Source organism: Tyto alba, unplaced genomic scaffold (assembly GCF_018691265.1).
Source record: "Tyto alba isolate M040663 unplaced genomic scaffold, T.alba_DEE_v4.0 Super-Scaffold_1000006, whole genome shotgun sequence".
Lineage (NCBI taxonomy): Eukaryota > Metazoa > Chordata > Aves > Strigiformes > Tytonidae > Tyto > Tyto alba.
The window spans coordinates 29747650-29770448 of NW_024881272.1; the positions used below are offsets into that span (position 1 = coordinate 29747650).

Consider the following 22799-nt stretch of genomic DNA (forward strand, 5'->3'; position numbering starts at 1 on the left):
AATTGGCAGATCATTCTAGAGTACTTTGAGGGGAAAAAAACCTCTGAAGAAGGGTTGGACCAGCCTCCATTCAGGACGTGGTTGTTTACACCTGCAGTTAACTCCCGCAGACATTCATCTGGTATTATTTCTCTGCATCAGTCCATAAATAGATTCATCTCTCATACCATGCATACACAACACCAGTAGTAAAATAAGCTTGAGTCATAAACAAACAAACAAATCAGGACAGCACAATTTAAGAACGTTCAGCTTGTAAAATCCAATCCTCAGCATCGGGACATGCAAGGACTAGAACTGCTGGTACAACTTCAATTCATGCCTACTATAAATGAATTGCAGTACTGGTGTTATAACACAGCCCCACAGTTATTCCTTATGTTCAATAGACTGAGATAGTGACTGCTGAATGAGCAGCTAGTTGCTCTTCTGTTTTCTCTTTAACAGTGTCTGGACCACACACTGAATATATTTACTGTACATTACCCAAACCCTGCACAGAATTATTCACTTGCTCCAGGGCATGTCTTTGGTGTCCATCAGTACAGCAGCCTACCAATTTGCAAATAAATACCTTGTTACTATCATTGGAGGTGAGGGAGGATGGGGTTAGACTAAGCCCCACTTTACAACAGAGGCCCAAAAGCTTCAGTTTGAGTGCTAAACTTGTGACAAAGACCAACTGTTTCCCCCACCCCTCACTCCAGGTTATTCAGCATTGCCCATCATTGTATATGGTAGAGCACATTTCCAGTTCCAATAGTTAAACTCAACCCTTGGTGTCCCAAACAGAGCCTGCGGAAACTGGGAGACTTGCAAGGAGCACGTGCCCATGAAGAGCCGAAGTGCTGCACTGGATCTCTGGTAAAGGCAAGGACAAACACTTTTCTCCTTACCAGTGTTAAACTTGCACTAACTACGAGACTGGGCTTTCTCTTCCTACAGCACTCTGTGGTTGCTGATAAAGCCTTCCCCAAGCCTGACTGCCAGGGTCTGCAAAGGCAGCAGCCCCCTCAATACCCAATTCTGAGCTGCAGCCCTGTGCTCAACCCAAAACTTTGTACCACCACCGACAGCAAGGTCTGCAGCTGGGCACTTCCCCAAACCTGCTTTGAGCAGTGACCTCTGCTGGTAAACAGACAGGGAACCTAAAACTGATGCCCCAGCTACCTGATCCTCAAAGCCTGCCCTGAAGGTAGTCACCCAGCCTGTCTCTTGATCTGAAACATCTAACATTAGTAAACCCACAACTGGAGCTTGCTGAATGAGAGCGGAGAATGATGCTTACACATCACTTGTAACAAGCTTTGACTCACAGGCGGCTATATATTCCCACTCCCAATTCCTTCAAAATTCATTCCAGGGCTCTTGCCATACCTTTTCAGACAAGATGCAGTTAAATACAACAGCCCACCCCAGCACTGTGTCAGTAATCAGATTTAGAAGTTGAGTTATTCAAGCAGCAAAATGCAAAGCCTGTATTTTTTTTGTGTGTTTTGGGGCAGAGGAGGGAGAAGAGCTCACTATTCACTCAGCACTTGGTTCCTTTGATGATTGCATGAGCACAGACTGTGGTTTCTCAGGCCAGTTTTCTCTGAAATTCTTCCTACTTCAGGAACTGACTCTTTAGGGGGATTTATAAAAAAAAAAAAAAAAAAAAAAAAATTACAACAATGCCATCACCACCTATTGGAAAGATCGGGTAGCATATCGAGCAGGCCAGTCCGGGAACTATTCCCCCTTGAATTTATGTTTTTATCTCATGGCAGGCTCCAGAGGCACCACGTTCATTTATCTCCTGACTGACTAGCTCACTGTAGTCCCATGATTTTTGCAAGGGCAGAAAGGTGAGGTCTTCTGTAATTTTTTTTTTGTCTTCTGAAATCAGAGTATGGTGTAGGTTTTGCTCTCCCTCAGGCTGTTTTCTCAAACACAAGGGAACTGCACAGTTTGTTTACACTACAGGTTTGTCCAAAGCTGATATGCTGGATGCAAATGTCTACCATGAATCTGCAATATTCTGATTCGAGAACATCCCCTTACAACACAAGAGCTTTGCAAACCGCATTCCAGGTATGTCCACAGCACCCAAATGCATTTGATCCACACAGCAAGTATGTTAATACAGTACTAGTGACAGAAAATATCAAGACCACAGGGGGAAGGTGTGTGGGTAGTGGGGAGGGTCCTCAACTTGCAGCATCTGTGATGATTCCACCCAGACCTTCACCTTTTTATTGCATCTTTCTAGAGAGATGGTGATAGGAGTGGTGGGAACATGCGTGCCATCAGCATGTGAAGCCCTGCAGCTATGGAATGCCTGCCTGAATGTGCAGAGCACTGCAGGCTGCCACCATTCAGCCCCTGGGGAAGTGCCACATCACCGCCCATCGCAAGAAGCATCTCCATGGCTGAGGGTGCTCATAGGATCACCTCAGATGGATTCACATACACCCAACCCCCCCCGAAAGTGTCAGGCCCTCCCCCCACCCCGAGCAGAGCATCGCGTCCCACACGTGGCCAGTTCCAGTAGCTGAGAGGGGAGGTCGGGTGAGCACAGAGCCCCCAGACTGCAGGACTTGCCTGTGACTGAACAGGTACCAGCAAATTCATCAGCAAGAGACTGATAGTTCCACAGCTGCAGCTGGATGCATCTGCAGGGGCGCTTGCCTTGCCCTCCGAGCCGTACGTGTACCTCGGGAGGTGGGAAGATGGCTGCTTAAGGCCTTGAGACACCAAGTACAGTACACACAGTACAGCCTCTGTTCAAAGTAAGCAGCAACAAAATCGAAACCACTTCATTTCAAGGGTGCATTCAGGGCCTGAGCTGCAATTGGCATCAAGACAATTCTCCAAAGTGGCAAAGAGCTCCTCTTGAGGGAGCAAGTCCTGCCCGGCTCCCTCTGATACAGCAGTCTACAAGAGTTTCAAGGGCTAGGGCCACTGCATTTGTCCACCCACAGTCTGAATTTTCAAAGTTGTATCTCAAAACATGAAGCAGGATAGGGTTTTTTTTCAGATTTGTAAGAGATTGCTTAAGACCTAAAGCCTGTATTTCATTACTCCATTGTAACAGGAAAACAGATCTGAACCATCAACTGCATACCTCTCTGCAGCTACAGTGGAAATAATTTCAGATACTCTTGACTACAGCTCACCTGGTTAACAAGGTTACCAGAACAGCAATCAAACCAAATGCTAGCAGTTTCACTTATGCATGTGGTAGGCAATCCAGCAAGAAGATGCAGCTCAGCTTTGATATGGTTAAACAGATGAGAAATATTATCAAGCTTGAGGGATCCAATTTAATTGCAGTTACACAGAAACCAACTGTAAAAAGGCTTTTTTTTTTTTCTCTCATTACCCAGAATGCAAAAATGAACTCAAGAGACTCTTCCCATACCTCACAGAGGCTTCACAGACTGCTTATGTTAAGACAGAAGTATATAAAAAGGACTTGAAACACCAGCACAGTTTGCCAGAGGAATATAATTATTCCCAAAGCCAAAACTAGAATAAGATGTTATCCCCATTTGAGTTGTGTGAGCCAGTTATTGCATCTTCAGAGGGCACCCAACATACAGTTTATATTCTTGTACACATACATCCATGAACATGAGATACTGTTAAAGATGTACTTTTAAGTAAAGGCTTAAAAAAAAAAAAGGTCTACAGCTCTTTAAGAATTGGAGCTTTTAAAGAAACCACAAAGCAATCAGCTTTTGAAAGCTCTTCTGTCACACACAGAGAATGCCATGAATCACACGCACATTAGCAGATGTCATGTGCAAATCTCTGCTGCAACACAAGGAGGACAGACCTCAAACACTTTGGCATCAAAAAGAAGTCTACATTTTAAGCCTGCTGCTGACAGCCATAACACTGTTAATTACAATTTACAACTTATAGTTGTGGGAGTGTTGCAGAAAATACCAGAGCAATAAAAAAGAATAATATTCTGCACCTGTTTAAATGCAAATTTTATTTGAAACCTTTGGCTGCAGTATTTGGGTCAACCATTACACCTGAGGAACTAGCTAAAGCACAATTTTAACTCCAGGTGCACATTGCAGTACCAGAAAATAAGCAAATTAAATTATTTAATAAGCCAGGCAGGCAAGAGGGCTTGACATAGTAGTCAAACCTGTGATATAAGTTAAGCTTGGGGAAGCTTTAAAAGACTTTGGGCTTAACCTTTAAATACAATGAAAGGCTATCGATCATCTTACGGTGTTTGCTGTAAGCTATCTCAATACAAAAGGAACAATATAATTCTGATTTACACCATCAAATCTAACACGTGCAGTGTCTGCATTACAATAAAATTATGTAGAGAGGAAAGTAATATGCAGGCCTCATGGTAGATTTGGGGGTTTCTCTTTTACCCAAACCTTGCAGGCCCCTTAAAAAATTAATATACAACCACTCACCACCAGCTGATCCTTACATCACATCGACATAACTGACACAGTGGCCATCTTCAGATCTTAGGTCCTCTAGCAAAAAAACAACCCCCACAGGACTAACAGCACTGAAGAGAATAGCAGGAAAATTATCCAGATTTTGTTTCTCCTTATGACACTAAATTCATCTGGAAGACCATTTAGTTTCCCGTTATCTCACGGAAATTACAGTAAGGTACTGCAGTGCAGCTACAGCTAAGCTCTTCATACTCCATTCATGTTTTCTAGTATAGACATGACAGTAAGTGGAGTCAGTTTAAAAACTGAGTAGTTAACCTTCAAGCAATTTGGACAGTCTTACTTCCAGATAAAAAGCTTAAAAAATGCTTTTAAAAAGTCCTATTTTTCACCAGAAGCTACCAATAATGTATATTATTTTGAAAAAGTTGGATATACTGCAAACATCATTCTTATCCCTTAACAGAAATCTGTTCATCTAAATTTTAATTCAGTGTCACTACTTGGGAGTTTTACTAAATGCAGTAATGTTTCCTGAATGTTTCAGCGTAGATCAGAACTTAGTTTGCTAGGTCACCTTAGAGATAAAATCCAAGCTGCTAGCTTTATCAAGCAGTATTTGTGTCTTAACAATGCCTTTCCGCACACCCATTTTACTCTGAAGGAGTATTTCCATCTTACAGAAGAGTAGCATGTTTTATTCCTGGGCACATCTGTTTCCTACTCTTAAAGTACATACTTCATCTCCACTAAAAGTGTTATGAACCTGATTTATGAAGCACTTAGGCACACTAAATATCTATGTAAATCTCTACTCAGCCCTTTAACAGAAAAGGGTATGGGAAAGAATACATCGTGAAAAACAGTGAGGGATCTAAGTGACAAAGTAACTGACAATCTCAACTGTCAGTCTTACATATAATAAGAACTGACACTTTCTCATCTGTAAGTGATATTAAAAGGCGGCAAGATGAATTTTAAAAAAGGCTTTATTATACAAAAGATAATCCAAACCTGGAAGAGCTCTTCTACAGTTCTATGAGTTTTGTTCTGTGACTTGTACTTCCATATGCTTTTCCAAAAAGCCAAGATAAAAAGGCTCATTAGTCCCACTTTCTTCTTACCAAGAGTGTTGAAAAAAAACATAGCTGCATCAAAATCTGTTATTTATTCTTTGTATTCCAAGAATTGCTGAAGTCTTTTCTTATGTTCTGTAGACACTTGCACTGCACTAGAAACAAATGCAGAACATAAGATTTTACATTAAATGTAATACACCACAAAAATAAAGCCTTATGCCAAAATTAAGTATATACTGAAATCAACAATTACACTGAAGCTAAATTTTAGAAAACCCGGCTGTATGAGAAACCTACATTCCAAGACAAAAGGTTTATTAACCCTTAAAACTGTCATTCTTAACCTCAACAATTTCCACTACTAAGAGACCCTTGTCCTGAGAAACCTAGCCTATTTCCCTACCTTTAAACACACATCAGCAATTGTTTAACATGCGAGAATGGTTTACGTAACAGTCTCTTAAAATGATCTCCCCTGGATATCAAGCACTTCCAAATCGAGTGACATTTCAGCCCCATAGGCAGAGATGGGCAGATACTGCAGCAAGTTTAAGTCCCACATACTCAGAGACCAAGTATGAAAGTCTGTCTGCTGCAACAGCAGCAGAGAAAGAGCCATCAGACAACCAAGCAGCAAGGGAATCTGATTATCTGGACTCTTTGTAGGATTCTCAGGACTCTCTGCCTAAAGAACAGACAATTGTCTCTAGCTGATTTACTTTCTTTTCAACAGCTAAGATTTATTTAATACGTGGTGTTCATGGATTGCTTCTAAAGAGTTAATGAAAAGTCACTCAGAAAAATTGCCCAGAAATTTATGAATAACAAGTTTCTAAGGGGGACCATGTATCTACAAAAGAATTTTTTAAGGCTCCACAAATCAAAAAATACTAAAATACCATGTTAGAATAATGACCTGAAGGGATTTTTGACCCTTCACAGGTCCTACAACATTAATTAAAACTAAATTTAGCATGCAAGCAATCGTGAGAAAGTTCTTACTTCAAGTGTTCTCCGAAGACAGTAGTTATCCGGTACAGTGCTGTTTTCAGAGATGCTCTAAGTGCAAATCGTAGTGTTTTGTAGGATGTGTCCACCAGACTTCCTGAAATCCTGGGGGGCTTGCTAGAAACATGAGGCAGTTTGAAATATCTGTCTACAACCTGATTGAGGAAAACATAAATGAACTTGTTTCATCTGTTCAATTATTTCTTAATATAACTAGCAACATGTTTATGTCAAACAAAGCAAAAAAGTCCAAGTTCAGAAATTCCACCAAGACACACAAAAATGTACTGGAGGCTGAATTTGACCTTGTGTTCCCTGGCCATCAACTTCAACACAGAACCAAGTTCTGTGAAGTAAGATTCTCTGTTAATGAGTCTTAAATGCTAAGCACAGCACATGCTGCAGTAAAAATACAATTCTGTCCTGTATTATGACTTGTTTCTTTCAGAAATTAGGGTATTGGCTTTTTTTTTCCCCCCTGGTGCCCATTCTTGGAATAGATGACTTACACTGAAGAACTTTAATAACCTCTGAATGCTTTCCAAGAATCTCTACTAAGGCAGTGTAAAATGATTATGTCAGTAGGACACACATAGCCTTGGAAACAAATTTGGATTTTTAAAAATACACACTACACAAACATCAGTAATTTGAGAGTAATGTCTTAGTATCAGAGAAACATCACACAGATCTTATCTCCTGAGATTTGCAATGTCTCCAAGTGCTCCAGGTTGACCAAAGAATTGTGTACAGCCAAATAAAGTCCTAACTATGAATAAAATATAGCATTATAATTGCTGCACCCCTGAAATAAGGTCTCTAACTGAGCATATAGTACTTTTTTTTTTTCTAATGAAACATTCCATTAAAAACATGCTTTCTACTTCTACATTTAAAAAAGCTAATAAGGTTTTTATTCAGATGTTCCATAATGCACATAGTGGCAACTGTTTTGTTTAGATTAACTGCAGAGGAGTTGTTACAGTGGTAACAACTTGAATGTTATGACTGATCAGCAAGGTCAAAATATAAAATTAACAAAACTGTTTCTCTTCTCCTAAACTTGTTCTGCAGTAAGGAAAGTTTAACAGTTTTTACCTCCTGAAGAGTCAGTAAAGTATTCAGGATAGCTGGCAGTGTAGTTTGGACAACTCCAAATTGGTCTTCAGTAAAGGAAGCTGCTACCAAATGAGACAGACCTTTAAAAAAAGAAGGTAGCTATAATTACTGAATTCCCAACTTCTGAAGCATTAACAAAGATCATGGTTTTGCCTGAAAATTCTACTAGTGTAGTGGAATTCTTCAGGACTTACCGCAGCCAGATCATGGTTACCTCAGTTTGGCTTGCTTCAGGACTAAACCAGTCACTGGTTTGACAAGTGTACAATAGTTTGGGGTTAATGATAAGGCAAAAGTGATTATATATAAAATACATTTTTAAAAAGCATTGGCTCCCTCTTTCCACTGCTCTAATCAGAGCTGTACCTGACATCAACCAAGAGACAGGACCTAGTTCACAATTCTTCTAGCCATAAACAAGCTTTTCCAGATCACTACTTTCTTCTGCTTGTATGAGGAAAACTCTCTACTACTTGAGTGAAACCTTGATTTAGCTTTACATCCCTGCTCAGTTTACTTGTTTGTCATATTTTTTAAAAACTACAGCCTAGCCCTCTGCCCTTAGTTAAAACACAAATAGTTATCTTCTGCTTTTCTGCCAACTGTATGTGTGATTCACTTCTCCTGACTCTATACATCCTAACCCCTCACCTCCAATCTGACACAGCATGACATATCTGCCCATAAGACATATAACCTAGGAAAAAGAACAACTTTGCACAGCCCAATCTAATAAAAGAGTCTATCGATACCGGTATTTGCTCCGGAGTTTGAAACAAACAAGAAAATCCTGTAATGCAACCTCATACTGTCATTGTTCTTTTAATTCTCTGCAGACCACCTTTTTCTATTTATTTACTACCTGAGTGCCCCCCTCCATCAATTTTCCATGATTAATGGAGGAAAAGACTCAGAGCCTTTAAGCAGAAAAGCTGTTGCAAAAAGACATCATAAACCTGTTAATGGAAAAAATGTGATATATGGGTTCACATGGAAGGCAAGCAGCAGGAAACAAGTTTAGGAATGTCTACCAAACCTGTATAGAACATAAGCTAAGAGATCTTGCATGGGATCTAAAAACTAGCAAGTGAATTAGACCTTTAGTCATGTTGGTATCTGAAATGTAGTCAGGTTTTTGTCAAAATAGATTCAAAGATTTTTCTTCTGTTACAAAGCACAGAGCCTCTGAAATCTAGAACTGGATCTTTTTTAGTTGTTGTAGTTCCATGACTCAGAGTAGATCACCTGGAAATAGGAACTGCTTACCTTCCAAAGCCCAGATGTGCATTTGGGTGTCAGAGAAGACAGCTTGGATGGAGGTTTCTGGGTGCTGAGAAGAAATCAAAGCACTCTGAGGGCACTTTATAAATAACATCGCTAAAATTGCAGGTTTCAATTAAGGTATTGTACATTTGATTGGGTCATGTCCCTCCTCTCAGAAAAGACCTGCAAGGCTGACAGAGCTCAGGGGATAGCTGGAAAAATCTGATCCTTTAAGAAACTAAAATTATTTTTGGACAGGAGCTGCCCACAAACCTATAGCTATGATTGAGACTTAAAAGGGAAAAAAAAAAAGAGTATATTAGCTAGCTGGTTTTCAAGAGCTAAATGGGCAATACAATTCCCCCCATGCCTATTTCATGATCTTGCTTGCCTCAATCTCCATTCCAATCTATAACTGATCAGAAAACACTGCTGTACATGCAAGCGTAAACCATTATCAGATACACAGAAAAGATCTGTGTGTAAAAATATGATCTCAACTTGCAGGAAATACGTAAATCCCTGAAAAACAAAGACCTAAATTAGAGGGCGATACTTCTGTAAAACGTAACCAAGTTATTCTTCAATTATGCTAAGAGAAATACCCAATTGTTTTTCCTGTATAAACACGATGCAAGTTTAAAGTGTTCACATTCACCCAAAAAGTAGTAGTAATATTAGCACCAGTATTTCATAAGAAGAAATTCCCAACGTTTTAGCTACCACTTGTCCCACAAAAAAAAACTATAAAGAATTTATTTGGTACATTGACCTAACAAAAGCAGTTAAATGAATTTTTGAATTAACTAGAAGCTACATCACCTTACAGTTAATACACTGAGACAATTGCTTTTAAGTTCTCAGTTGTGTTTTACTAGTATGTGATGCTTTAAGCAAAATGCAGTTTTTAATCAGATGAGTTTAAACAAGTATTATTATTCTTTTTAATGCAGATATGGGATAATCCTGCTATGAAACTCACAGTAAGTATGAAATTTTACTTATGGAAACCCTTAGATTAAAAGGTTTTAGAACCATTACTATACGCAAAAGACACACACGGCCATAACAGAGCTGATGCATTTCTAGTCCATGCTGCTCAGTCACAAAACATAATATTGTGATTACCTTGCTGAAGAAATACATTATCAGCGCTCGTTTTGACAAGAAGTTTTTTATCTGAAAAGAAACAAAAAGTATCATCTGTATTTATCTGAGGTATGCACAGCTAGCCCTCCTCAACACTACCATCTTCTCACAGTATAAAAGGGATTGGAGGGTGGGGGCAAAGACATTTGTTATGTAAGCTAATTGGACAAGGAAGTATTCATTCAAAAAAATGGAAAGTTCTTCCAGAAGAGAAAATAACCTAAGCTGCACTGTAACCAATCTGTACAGCAACTTTTACTCTACCTGTTCTTGCTTGTTCTGAAGCCAGGTGTAAATAAATCTTGGCTGTACTGCCTCACTTCCCACCCTTGAAGCAGAAAGCATTGGGAAGGATTCTTGGTAGGAACCATTCATTTGCAGATCTACAAGAGAAATATAATACATGCAGAAAAACTGGTTGCTGTCACTTTAATCCTCAAGGTATTTGACATGGCTACTACACTTATGATTACAAGGCTGAAAACAGTGCTGTGAAAAATCTCTACCTGAACCTGATGTCCACAGCTTTGGTCCTCTTCTCATAACATGAGGACTTTGGATTGACCCATGCCAAGGGGAGTTTACATCCAGAATTCCCATCTTGCAATTTAAAGCAGGTGAACTAAAAGGCGAGCAAACATCAGACCCAGACTGTGTCTTTAAAGGCGTTAGGGATGATTTAACCAGTGAAGACATGGAAGCTCTGGAAATGATGTTAGACCTCTGTGACTGCAAAGACATGTCTTCTGTCACAACAGCTCCTAATGACAAAGAATATACTGGATGAAGACAAACATGCTGGCACATATGAAATAAGAGGTGGGTTTGTTATTTGATCACTATTTCAACAATCTCTCCATTATTATAGCTTTTATTAAAGGACATTGTTTCCACTGTGGTTTTGCAAAGAACTACACATCCACATGGGCATGAATTGTTTTAAAAGTCCATCAGTTTAAGAACAGAAAGTGATGAGAAGGATCCCTGTGGATTTATTTTTCTCTTTTTGCTAGCTAGCATTGCTACGCCCTGGTATGTGTCTACATAAAGTGTGCTTTTAGGATTAAGTCCTAGAAAAAAGGCTATCCACAGAAGAACGGCAATTATTTCTGATTCTGCTTGGTATATAAGAAAAGACCCGTCAGTCTCAAAATCCAAGGAACAGCAGCACTAGAAGAAACTCACCTCTGACATACCAACAGTCCTGTGCTGTTCCCAGGGCACTTGTATCCAAGGCACTGACTGCCAAGGGGTTCAATTACCTGGCACCCCTTGCGCTGACACAGCTCTGCCTGAGTCTGGCATATAAAACACCAGAAAAGCTTGCAGGCTGCAGACAGCTCAAGAGTCAGGCTGGCTTTTCTTATTCTACAGTGATATTAGTGAATCACACAAACATATTCGAAGTCCCCACAACAACAAAACGAAAACCAATTTTACCACCTTGAACTAATCATAAAAGCTGCTATGCCAGTTACAAAGCATCCCTTGGCAAGACTTAAGTTCTCCCTGTACTAGGTTGAACCACTTACTAAAACTGTAATAATTAGACTTTAATTCATGCAAGTATGGAAAAAAAATGCTGTATTGAACTTAACATCATGCAAACTAAACAGAGTAAACATGATCTTTCCAAACTTACTAGTTATTTTGGGATGATTTCAACAAGAATACCTAAAATAAAATTGGGGGAGAGACCTTTTTTTTGTTTGCATTTATTTTCAGAAAACCCTGTGACTTATTTTTCCCATACAACTTAATTGAGATCAACGTACCTACGTAATCTGTTGGTACTTTCATGCTTTACAAACTAGTATGAGCGTTTCCTCACATACCTGGAGCGTGTGGAGATAGTTTCAGCTCTCGTGCTGGCTGCTTCACTCTCCCATTTGCTGCTGCTGCTTCCTGCTGTGTGATCAGCCTCTGGGTCAGATCACTCAGAAGACTCAAGCACTCCCTTGATATTGCAGTCCAGTTATGCGGGTGCCCACCTAGCAGTATGCACACAGAAAGGAAATGCAGCCTTGTATTTATTCTGACAGTGCCAACGTGCTCTGAGAAGCATATGCTTCAGAGATTAGAGTACCACTCCACTTCTTAAAAGACACAGTGCATATTCACTGTGACAGTTCAATTGTATTGAGAGGAAGATGAAAACATGGACAGATTCTATCCTCCTGTCAATGAATAACTCTAAAAAGACTTCAGTGAAACCCGCTAAGCAAGCAGGAAACAGGCAGTTCGCCCATCAGATTTAAAATCACTGAACAACTGAAATGAACAAAGTAATATGAATGGTGATGGTAAACAGGTTTGAAGTAGTACAAACACTAGAATTCCTGATGAGGTGTAACAAAAAGTTCTTGAAGGCTTCTAAGCAGTTTTAATTGACCTTCTTTACCATATCTTTGTATATAGCAAGAGGCTTGAATACTAATTGAAATTATAGCCATTGTTTGCTTTCACAACTCTAGTGGTGACTCACTATTTATGCTTGATTTCACCTCACTCACATCTCAACATTAGGCTTTCATACCCATCTGTCAGATTATTCAAGTTTGGACTATTTAACTTGTGGTATCAGGACCCTGCTTTCAGTACCCTCAAGACCTGCGTTTACTCGTGATTGTCATTTAAATCAGAAAACAGGCACCAGAATTCACTGAGTTTAGTAGATGAAACAATATGAAAATTGGTAATTAAGCATCCTTTTGGAAAAGGCATCATAAGGATACTTTTACTTATGAGGCCTTCTAACTTATGTAGCATGCGTCACAGTATTAAGTAACTTCTAAAACCATTTGACTAACATGTAAAAAAAAAAAAAAAAAGAAAAAAAAGAAGAATCAATATGAAATAGTTTTTATAATTACCTGGCTGACTAAGGCTAAAGACTTCTTGTCGTCGAACAGGAGAATATTGGGAAAGTAACATCAAGTCTTGTAAGGCTAAAAACTACAAAGAAAGGAAAATGTTTTAGTGCATGCAAAGTCCAACGTATTTCCTTAAAAATTCAGTTATCCATACAAAAGCAATCCCTAACAAAGAATGAGTTCACACCGCCCCATTATCAGAAAAAGAAAGAAGGCAAGGGACTGCAAACACTCCTAGAACCACTCTGGATGGGGCTGCTGAGCTATTAAGAGCTTCACAGAACTTTACTGATACGTCGTTTCTTTGGAGTTAAGGATGATTTAACGCTATTTTTTTATCTTAACAGCTCAGACAGAGCCTCAGATGCAAAAAAGTTTAAGGAAAGAACTGTTTTTGCAAGCCTGAGCTCAACTACACAGTGCCATATGGTACTGGACCTGATACTGATTTTTCAGTGTGATTAAATAGTTAATGTAACAAACCAAAAAGAACCAGATTTCTCACACTATGCAAGACCCGAATATAAATGAGACACTTTAGTAATGGCTGAGATTATAAATTAGACTTCTTCTACCTTTAACTGTGCTATGCTCAACTCTTCCCTACCCATACTTTAGTAATGCAGCAAAGGCTAAAAAAGGATTCAAATGGATTGTAGTCTATTATATCTCCAGTCTTAACAGAGACTTGTAAAATCAGTAAATGTGGATTTTGCACACGCAGGACGACATTCTTATCTTTATTTACATCATATTTCTTATATGAGGTCTCCAGTTACCAAGTATTATAATCAGTAAATGCCATTAATGATTATCATAGTCAGACCAAAATTACTTTGCTTTACTCACAGATTTGAAGTAGTTTTTTTAGTATTGTCTAAAAAAAGAAACCCAACTTCCAATATAAATATGAAAATAATTTTTTAATTTCAAGAAAGAACACATACCTATGAACTCAAATATAAGCAGCAGGGGCAAAGTGTTAAGAGTGTACAAAGGCTTGACAAAACACCTGCTTCTCTGACAAGACTCAAAGTTAAAAGCGTTAAAAAAACCTGAATGTCACTAACCTGTTGTTTTTGCGTAAGTACATCCTAACATATTTATGTTGCAGACAAACAGATCTTACCTCAAACTAAAGGAATCTGTTTTCAGCTTAAATTAACAGCATGGTGAGCACCAGCAGATGTCACTACTCAACAAATTTTCACCACTCAGTGTTACTGCATCCTTAAGCATTCTCAAGCAGCTTTCTGAAGACCTAGAACCTCAGTTAAAAGAACTGGTACCTAGAAGATCTGATTACATGCTTTGGGAAACACCTTCTCAGCATATACCTAGCTGGGAAGATGGTGGGAATTAAATTACCTTGATGATTAGGGGAGGATTGCTGTTCAGGATTTTAGGCAGGCACTGATCTGTCTCCTCAGCAAAAGTTGGCTGGACAGGAAAATGATGTGTCTGAATAGAAACATCAGAAGTTGTGTTATACAGAGCAAAACACAAGAAAACCTTATGAAAGACCACACCCAAGCTGTCACTTGTCAGATGAATGACAAACTACAAAAGCACACACCCCATTGCTTCAATTTACTGTGAACTAGCCTGAAATTTGTAACACAGAAGCAAGACTTTACTCCTTATGTTTAAAATTCAGAAATCTTAGAACATCCAGATATCTTTATCTTCAAATACCTTCCATATAACCATGTAATTTGCAGCTAGGAGCTACGAATTCATCATTATTAAAAGAAATTCCTCTAACCACATATCTGGGAAAAACTAGTGATACCATATTCAGAAACAAGACTGAAATCTGAACTGTAATGTCTATCTTCAACAGTGTTAACCACTCTGGTGAATAACTGAGGGTTCTTTTACCAAATAATAAGATTTTTTTTTTAATCCTTCTTTTGCTCTGTTTCACTGATAAAACTGATGAATTCTTAATTTTTGTCATCATTATATTAATATTTTGTGTTTTATTACTGTTTCTGTTCTTGCAGCTACGACATTTAAAGTGAATAGCAGTGCTTAAACTGTATCAGACATTGTACTTTTCTAATGCTATTTAACATGGACCAGATGGGGCACAGACGACCCGTCAGTTCTGTGTTACTGCACTCATTTTTACTTATCTTTATTCTTATCTGTTTCCAACTGCAAAATTTAAATTTAAAGGTAGCAACTGCTTTCAAAGTGTAAAGTTAGTCTGCATGAAGTCACTTCATTAACAACTTGTTAACTGAAAAGTCAGGAAAGACTATGCAAATATTTACAAACAGTTTCGGAAGCTTTTTTAGCTCATCAAAAAAATAAATCAGTTGGATAAACAAGTCTTTTGTTCAACAGTCAAATGGGCAAGTCCATTTTATGCCCTCACAACCGGACATTTCTTTTGTCTTCCAGTTTCATAATCAATATAATAATTACAGACACTGACACCCAGCGTCATCCTTTAAAATAGGTTGTTCACACTTCAGAGCTGTTGTTGGAGCTGTCTACAGATTCTGACACATCATTATATCAGTTATGCTTGACTCATTGTTAACCTGTTCTCCATGCAGTCGTAACAGCTAGACCTTTTTATTTAAAGCTAACACTCCAACAAGCACTGCATGCCATTTCATTCCATAAGATTGTTTTGCCAGGATTTAAACCTTTTTTTTTCCTACTAATCTGCAGTCCAGTAATGTTTTCAAAAATAAAAAAAATAGGTGAGCAGTTTTTTTCCTCTGTATTCTTACACAGACATATCTGGATTTATCAAAGATCAAGTCTTCTCCAATTCTTTCTTGGCAAAAATTCTGCCCCCACCTTCAATCATGGTCTCAACTTTTATTCTAATACGATTTATTATATATTTAAATGGTCTTTTTTTAGCCATATTCATTTGTAACTTTATGATTGCATGAAAAAGCACAAGTGTCTTAATTCCCAGGATTGCTTGAAGTCTATTTTAATACTGCAGAGTGAATTAGATTAACATGTCTCTGCTTTGGAGAACTGTGCACTTTGATGATTTCCTTAAATTTGAGATTTCTAGAGCTTAACTCCCAGAAAATTGACAGCATTTTGTTTTCTTTCCTACCGTAAAATTGAATTGAAAGCTATAAAGTTTCTGGATATTATCTTCCCACATAACTTGTAGTTGTTTGTCACAAGCCTTCAGATAGTTTCACACTGAAACACAAAATTACAGCATGGAAAGACACGCAGAGACCACGCTAGTAAGTTCTGCCAGACACATATGGGCCCTGCGCTGGCGCATCTGCCTTTACATCTAAAGAGGACAAAGAACACTGTGCAGAATCCATGAAGCCCAAAGTGGTTCTTTGTTAGGGTGGCACCAACAGCATCTGCACATCTTTAGCATCAAACACAAAAAGGAGAAGGGGACACTGAAACAGAAGTGGAGGACGTGGAAACAACAAAGTATTAATTTTCTAAGCAGCACAGGCTTATCTCACTATAATGAGAAAGGGAAAGTCAGTTAACAAGCACCCAGACCTCTCTTGACTGCTCAGTTATCAGATACTATCTGTAGTGCATTGTAATAAGCTATTTCCTAGTAAAACTGCTTTTGAAAAGAAAGTAGGATCTGTGAAACACTGATGTTATACCTTTAGAACCGTCATTATGTACTAACCTCTGTAGCATAGATTTTGAAGAGTAACCATGCAATATGCCAGGTAATCAGAAGAAATACGCCACATAACCAGGCATGGTAAAACAAGGAGAGATCCAATAAACCAGCTAAAGCATCAAGAGCATGCAATTTACTGCAGATAAAACAACCAAGAAAACGTAAGTACTTTTATCATGGAATATGCCTATAGTAAGCTGTTACAGTAGTAACAATTCCAAGAATAAAGTTGAATATTTTTTTTTTTTGCAAAAAGTCTCTTAAATATGTTTGATACCCCCATTCTTTAATTTTTCAGTAACTGTGATGAAATGACGTTAAGAAAAATTAATGACATTAAGGAAAATAAATATGAAATAAATAACAATTACAATTTTAGTCAATTAAGGTATTAAGACTCCAGCTTCCCTATTTTAAAACAAATGGCAGATATGTGCTCAGTTTCCCCCCTAACCCCGCCCCCCAAAAAAAAAAACAGAACAAAACACACAGAAAAGCAGATAAAACACATATATGCAATTTGGAGAGATTAGTTTTTCTAATACTTTAGAGAATTACAGAGGATTTCTTAATGACTATCTAAAAGATAGTTCCTACAAGGACATGTTAGGTTCTTCTGGATCCATTTCAGAAGCACCCACGTGCTCCCAATGCTCCCACGTGCTCAGGGAGAGGCCAGGAACTGAGTCCTACTGTGCACAAAGAACCAGTTGCTAAGCTGGACTTCTTCAGCAAAAGTTGCTGTCAGCAATGCTCTCCTGCAAGTTTTGAGCATAACGTACTACCTACCTGTCTATATGAAGATCCATTGTGGTACTTATCCACACCTTAGGGATATAACCTACAGGATGAAAAAGAAACACTGAAACATGACACTGAAACACACATACACAACTGGCCAAAAAAAAGACAAAAGTAGAATGCATGTATAGACAAGAGACTGGTCTTGTAGCACACATGCACCAGGTAACAATCTGCCTTTGGCTTTTTTTTTTTGTTTACGTTTTTTTTTTTAAAAAAAAAGGCTTTAGGCCAGCAACTATACATTGAGACATGTAGATCTTACCTCTTATTGCTAGCTTTTCAGCACTGAGTTATTTGTGTTTCTTCATTAACAAGAGGGTTAACAGTAATTTAATATTGATTTTCAGCTCAGGCAGCAGCAAAATGCTTTTAAAGACTTAATGGAAACTGATATAGAACCATCATATTTCTACCTTATCCTCTAATGTAAATAAAGTGGAAATAATTCTAGTATATTTTTACATCATTTAGGAGGAAAATTATAACTGTAACATAAAAAATTCTTGATTTTTTAAAACATACATTGCAGTCATCAGCATAGATTTTTTTACCAGTTTTAAAGACCAAACTTCATTTTCATATGTGAGGGAGCCATACTGCCTTTGTCTCCCCAACTTCCTCCAAATAAGAAGGGCACTTAAGAATAAAGGCAAATGAGAATTTCAAGAACCCTTACCAAAAAAGTAGTATGTGACACAGAAGTTTCTAACAAAATATAGCGATTCCACACAACTGTGTTTAATGAGGAGAGGCAAAGATCTTCTGAAACGTAAGTACTTGTATTGCTAAAAACAAGTAACAAAATAGTTTAGTATTCTGCATTTGGAACAAATCAATGAAAAAGTACAAAAAAAAAAAAAAAAACCAAGGATTTTGAAAACCTGAAGTCTAGCTGAATTCAAAAACTAGTTTAAACTATTTACTCTCCCAATCTCTGCCATTTTATATTAATCTCTAGTTCTCATTCCTTTTCCTACTTGTAACAGTATGAAAATGGAAGATGGGGTGAATTGGCTCTCTGCCAATGCTCTCATGCTGTCTAATGCAAAATAAACAAAAAAAAAAACCCCACCAAACAAATACTGCATACTCAATCTACTAGGTGTCATTTAGATTAGAAGTGTGTGTTCCATTAAAATATAGGGAAAATTCAGACAAGCATGAGTCGCAGTCAGTAAATCTCCAAGCAGCAAAACCAGTATAACAATGATGCTTTTCTCCATACAAACAAATTATATGTCTTTCCAAACAACTGAAGCAACCTGCCTGACACTATATGCAAATGAAACCAAAGTGATTTATTTACTTGACTAAGTTACATTAAAAAACAAAACAAAACAAAAAAACAAACAAACAAAAAAAAAAAAAACAAAACAAAAAAAAAAAACAGAGAATTAACAATATTCAAATAATAGAATTTTAAAAAATACTATAACTACAGCATCGCCAAAATTATGCTCGGTTTGGCGATAAACTGAATGGTCATGACTTAAATGTTTTCCACTAATATAACCAACCTTGCTTAAAGACACCTTTTGCCAAACTGGTTGGACTTTGTAAATCTGGGAATCATGCAGTTAATGGCTGCTGTGAGGATACAGCAACAGAAGAAATATTTTCAAGATGATGTTTCACAAGCCACTCCTCACCATTTCACACTGGTAAAGATTTCCATAGAACTGTGAGAGCCCCCTCCAAAGGAATTAATGAGATTTCAGTTTCCATAGCACTACATACAAGAAAAAAGCTCTGGATGTTGAGCTTTAAGCAAGATGTAATGTGCTATTTAGACTTCTAAGTGAGCTGGTACCCAGTTACAATTGATAATATGCCTTTGTTTTTTTGGTGTTTTTTTTTAAAAAAAACTCTAAATATTTTCAGCTTTTAGGTGATCCTTGTTGTCAGTTCCAGGAGTTAATATCCAGTTTGTGTATACTGTCTCTTTCCTGCAGTTCACTTTCTGCAATATTACACCCCAGTCAGCTTTTAACATCCATCAGAGGGGTATAAATTTTATAGTCACAGCATCCCAGATTTCTGAGTACATTTGAAAGGAATTGTGCAGGAAGGAGGAAGATGAACAGTACCAGCATTTAAAGCTAACAGTGTACACTTCATCAATTAGTGAAGGCATGCCAACAGACAGCTGCCACTGTGATATTCAAAAACATAAACAATCCAGGCTTTTTTGATCACTGTTTTACTTAGACACGTCTTTCTGCAAAGATGTTTAAACCTCTTACCTGTATGATTGGAAACGGCAAATAATTCATATTGTTAATAAGATATAAAAGACTATAACTGTATCCCATGAAAGCTCCAGAAAGTAGAAAAAAGAGGTGATACTCGTTTAGGCACATCTGAGGAACAGCATCATCTAGGCTAAAATAGAACACTTAAAATTAATTCTGAGTTTAAAAAAAAGTAGTCATTCTAGACTTAGGAAGTTCAAATCAGAAGTTTGATTTTACTTTCCTGATGAGCTCATATGATAATATCTCAGTAAGTTTTTTCTAAAGTAGAAATCCCGCCACCTAGTTTGTAATTTATGCATGAGGATGGTTCCAGTATTTATGAAGTACGTCACATTAACCAGTAGACCAAAGACTTCATGTGACAACCAATTTGTCCTCATTCAACTTCCCATTAAGAATCCTGGCAATTTAGTTTTTTTGGCCCAGTTATTTCTCTGTGCCTTGTAACATTTGCAAAGGAGGGTATTTCCTATCCTTTAATAAAAGACATCAACATATAAGTGCTTGGTTTTGATAGTACTCTAATTTTATGTTTTTGTTTGAAAGAAGCCATCAATAAATACATTTTACAACAGAAGTTCTTTGCTTATTTTATCTTTAACACACACAAATAATTACCTTTCTGAAGGCGTACAGGGCACAGCAAGAAACTGGAACTTCCCTTTTGTCATAACTGCAGCGCACCAAGCAACCAACATTCCCATTACAGCATGAACAACTGAATGGATAACTTGCTGAGGGTGAATAATTTTTCCTATCAGTGCTAATCGAGAGCATGGTATTGATGGCACAACTGTAAATAAAAGTCAAAAGTGACTTTTCACGTCTTACCAATAAAACCCTTCATTAAAAAAACAAAACCCCATTGTCACCAAAGAAAATTTTCACAGTTGGAATCAGTCACTAAATGATAAAGAAATCAATGACATGGCTCAGCTAAGTGGGTCTCAACCATTGGGTGAGCAGGAATCTGGGATGATTTATTTGAAAATGAGCTTTGCGTACTGTCTATATTAATTTAAAAGGAAATCTACCAATGCTAAGTACATTGAACATAAATACAAATCTCTTTAGGTGGTCACCCTATTTAATTTGGGTATCACAGTTCAACAATTTATATGACTCACCTGCATAAAATTCAACGTTGAAGATGCTTATTACTAGTATCACCACAGACATAAGGAGGATACAAAAGATGACGTAGGAAGTATATAAATCATTGAAAGAATCTAAAATTTGAAAAGTAATTATTGCTCAGAAGATTGCAGTAACATAACAGTGACACTTTAAGTAACAGAAAAGAACACTTAAGCAGTTAGCAATAATCCACTAAGTGCATAAAGGGGAGCAATGTGCAATGGACTCTATAATCTCATACCAGATCTGCCCAGACTCACAACATTTCTGCATAAAAGCATATTTAAATTTCATGCCCTTATAACTGGTTCTCTCATAAATGAACACTCAGAATTTTAAGGAAAAAAAAAAAAAAACCAACACACATCTTTCAAAGGGAATTAAACCATAGCTCAACTAAGTTTCCCTTCACTTAAAAGCTGCAACCATACCACTATATTTAAAAGGTAAGAAATTACTTAGAGAGTAAATTGCTTTTGAGTGGGTCTTTGGGGTTTTTGTATTTTTGAAGGGGAAAAGAAATCAAGTCTCTCTGCCTGCAGCAGCTAAATGACCACAGGTATCAAGTTTCCATCTAAACATCTCTCAGTTTTCTGTGTGTGCACTCGAGGGAAAGTTATTCTCACCATGCAGAGTGGCTATTTCAGGAATTTCACTTCTCATTCAAGGCACCAAAGTTAAAGGAAGCTTAAGCTCTTTATGCAAACGGCAGCTGTGCAGGGCTGAACAGGGAAGTGTGCTCAAGTACTCTGAACAGACAACTAATTCATTTAATCTAATTTTTTTCTCTTAAGGATATATTTACACAAGCTTGTAACAGTTATTTTTTCCTAGGGAGGATTATGGTTATTACGGTTACAAGGAACACAGAAACTTGGATTTCAAAGCCTAAAGACCATCGAGAAATACACAAAGTAGAAATTTAACACAATGCCATAGTCAGTTTCCATTGTCTGAGACTGAGCCCGAAACAACAGATAGGGGGGAAAAAAAGCCGGCAAATACAAACATGTGACTGTGAAAACACAAAATCACCAGAGGGCACCTCGCCAACTATCGAGGATGAAACTGGTTTATTTTGTAAACGAATTTAAAATATTGACATTGGGTCACCTGATGTAAGAAAGCACTTAAACAATCCCTGCCCTGATCACAAGCGGATCTGAAAGGCAAATGGCAGCACGCACCCACGCGCTCCCGTGCTCCGCTCACCCACGGTCACGCACATTCGAGAGCCCCTCACCAGGCGACCCCTGCCTCCCCAACCTCCCCAGGCCCGGGCAAGGGGGGGCCCACAGCACCTACTCGAGATCCAGCGCACCGGGTGGAAGGGGTCGAAGCCGCTGAGGACGACGAAGGCGCCGGTGCAGACGGGCAGCAGCAGCACGGACCACGCCACGGCGGCCGCCACCCTCCAGCCCAGCACCTGAGGGAAGCACAGCGTGAGGGGGATGAGGGGGATGAGGGGGATGAGGGGGATGAGGGGGATGAGGGGGATGAGGGGGATGAGGGGGATGAGGGGGATGAGGGGGATGAGGGGGATGAGGGGGATGAGGGGGATGAGGGGGATGAGGGGGATGAGGGGGATGAGGGGGATGAGGGGGATGAGGGGGATGAGGGGGATGAGGGGGATGAGGGGGATGACCCCCCTCAGCCCCTCACTCACCTGGCGGAGCAGCGCCTGCTGCCGCCCCGCCCCCGCCTCCATGGGGGCGCCCGCTCCCGCCGTTCAAAGTCTCCGCCGTTCAACGGCCGCCCCCCCAAACGCGCCACTTCCGCCGCGCGCAGATCCGCTTTTCCCGCCCCGAGGGAAGTGACGTCATCATAGTCATCCCTCCCCCACCCCGTCTAAATGAGGACTACAAATCCCGGCATGCCCCGCGCCGCGCTGGCGCCCAAGGGGGACAGCGGCAATGGCGGTTTGAGGGACGCCCCGCCGTTTCCCCCCACCCGGGCAGACCTGAGGGACAAAAGGAAACATTACGCAGCCCGCGGGGGTGGGAAAAGATGGCTGAGTGGAGAAGGAATGCTGCAGCACGCGGGAA

At 38.9% G+C, this 22799-nt stretch overlaps 1 protein-coding gene across 1 annotated transcript; it reads right to left on the reverse strand.

Moving 5' to 3' along the window:
• Positions 1 to 5392: 5392 nt before the first annotated feature.
• NDC1 (NDC1 transmembrane nucleoporin) lies at positions 5393 to 22571 on the reverse strand. Its single transcript, XM_033008790.2, has 18 exons — positions 22421 to 22571; positions 22060 to 22180; positions 20745 to 20846; positions 20236 to 20410; positions 19606 to 19744; positions 18039 to 18147; positions 17348 to 17399; positions 16562 to 16694; positions 14281 to 14373; positions 12913 to 12994; positions 11875 to 12030; positions 10546 to 10800; positions 10304 to 10422; positions 10019 to 10069; positions 8894 to 8957; positions 7607 to 7707; positions 6503 to 6663; positions 5393 to 5652 (listed from the first exon to the last, which is right to left on the reverse strand). The coding sequence occupies exons 1-18, from the start codon at positions 22460 to 22462 to the stop codon at positions 5589 to 5591; spliced, it is 2019 nt and encodes a 672-aa protein (XP_032864681.2). The 5' UTR covers positions 22463 to 22571; the 3' UTR covers positions 5393 to 5588.
• Positions 22572 to 22799: the final 228 nt, after the last annotated feature.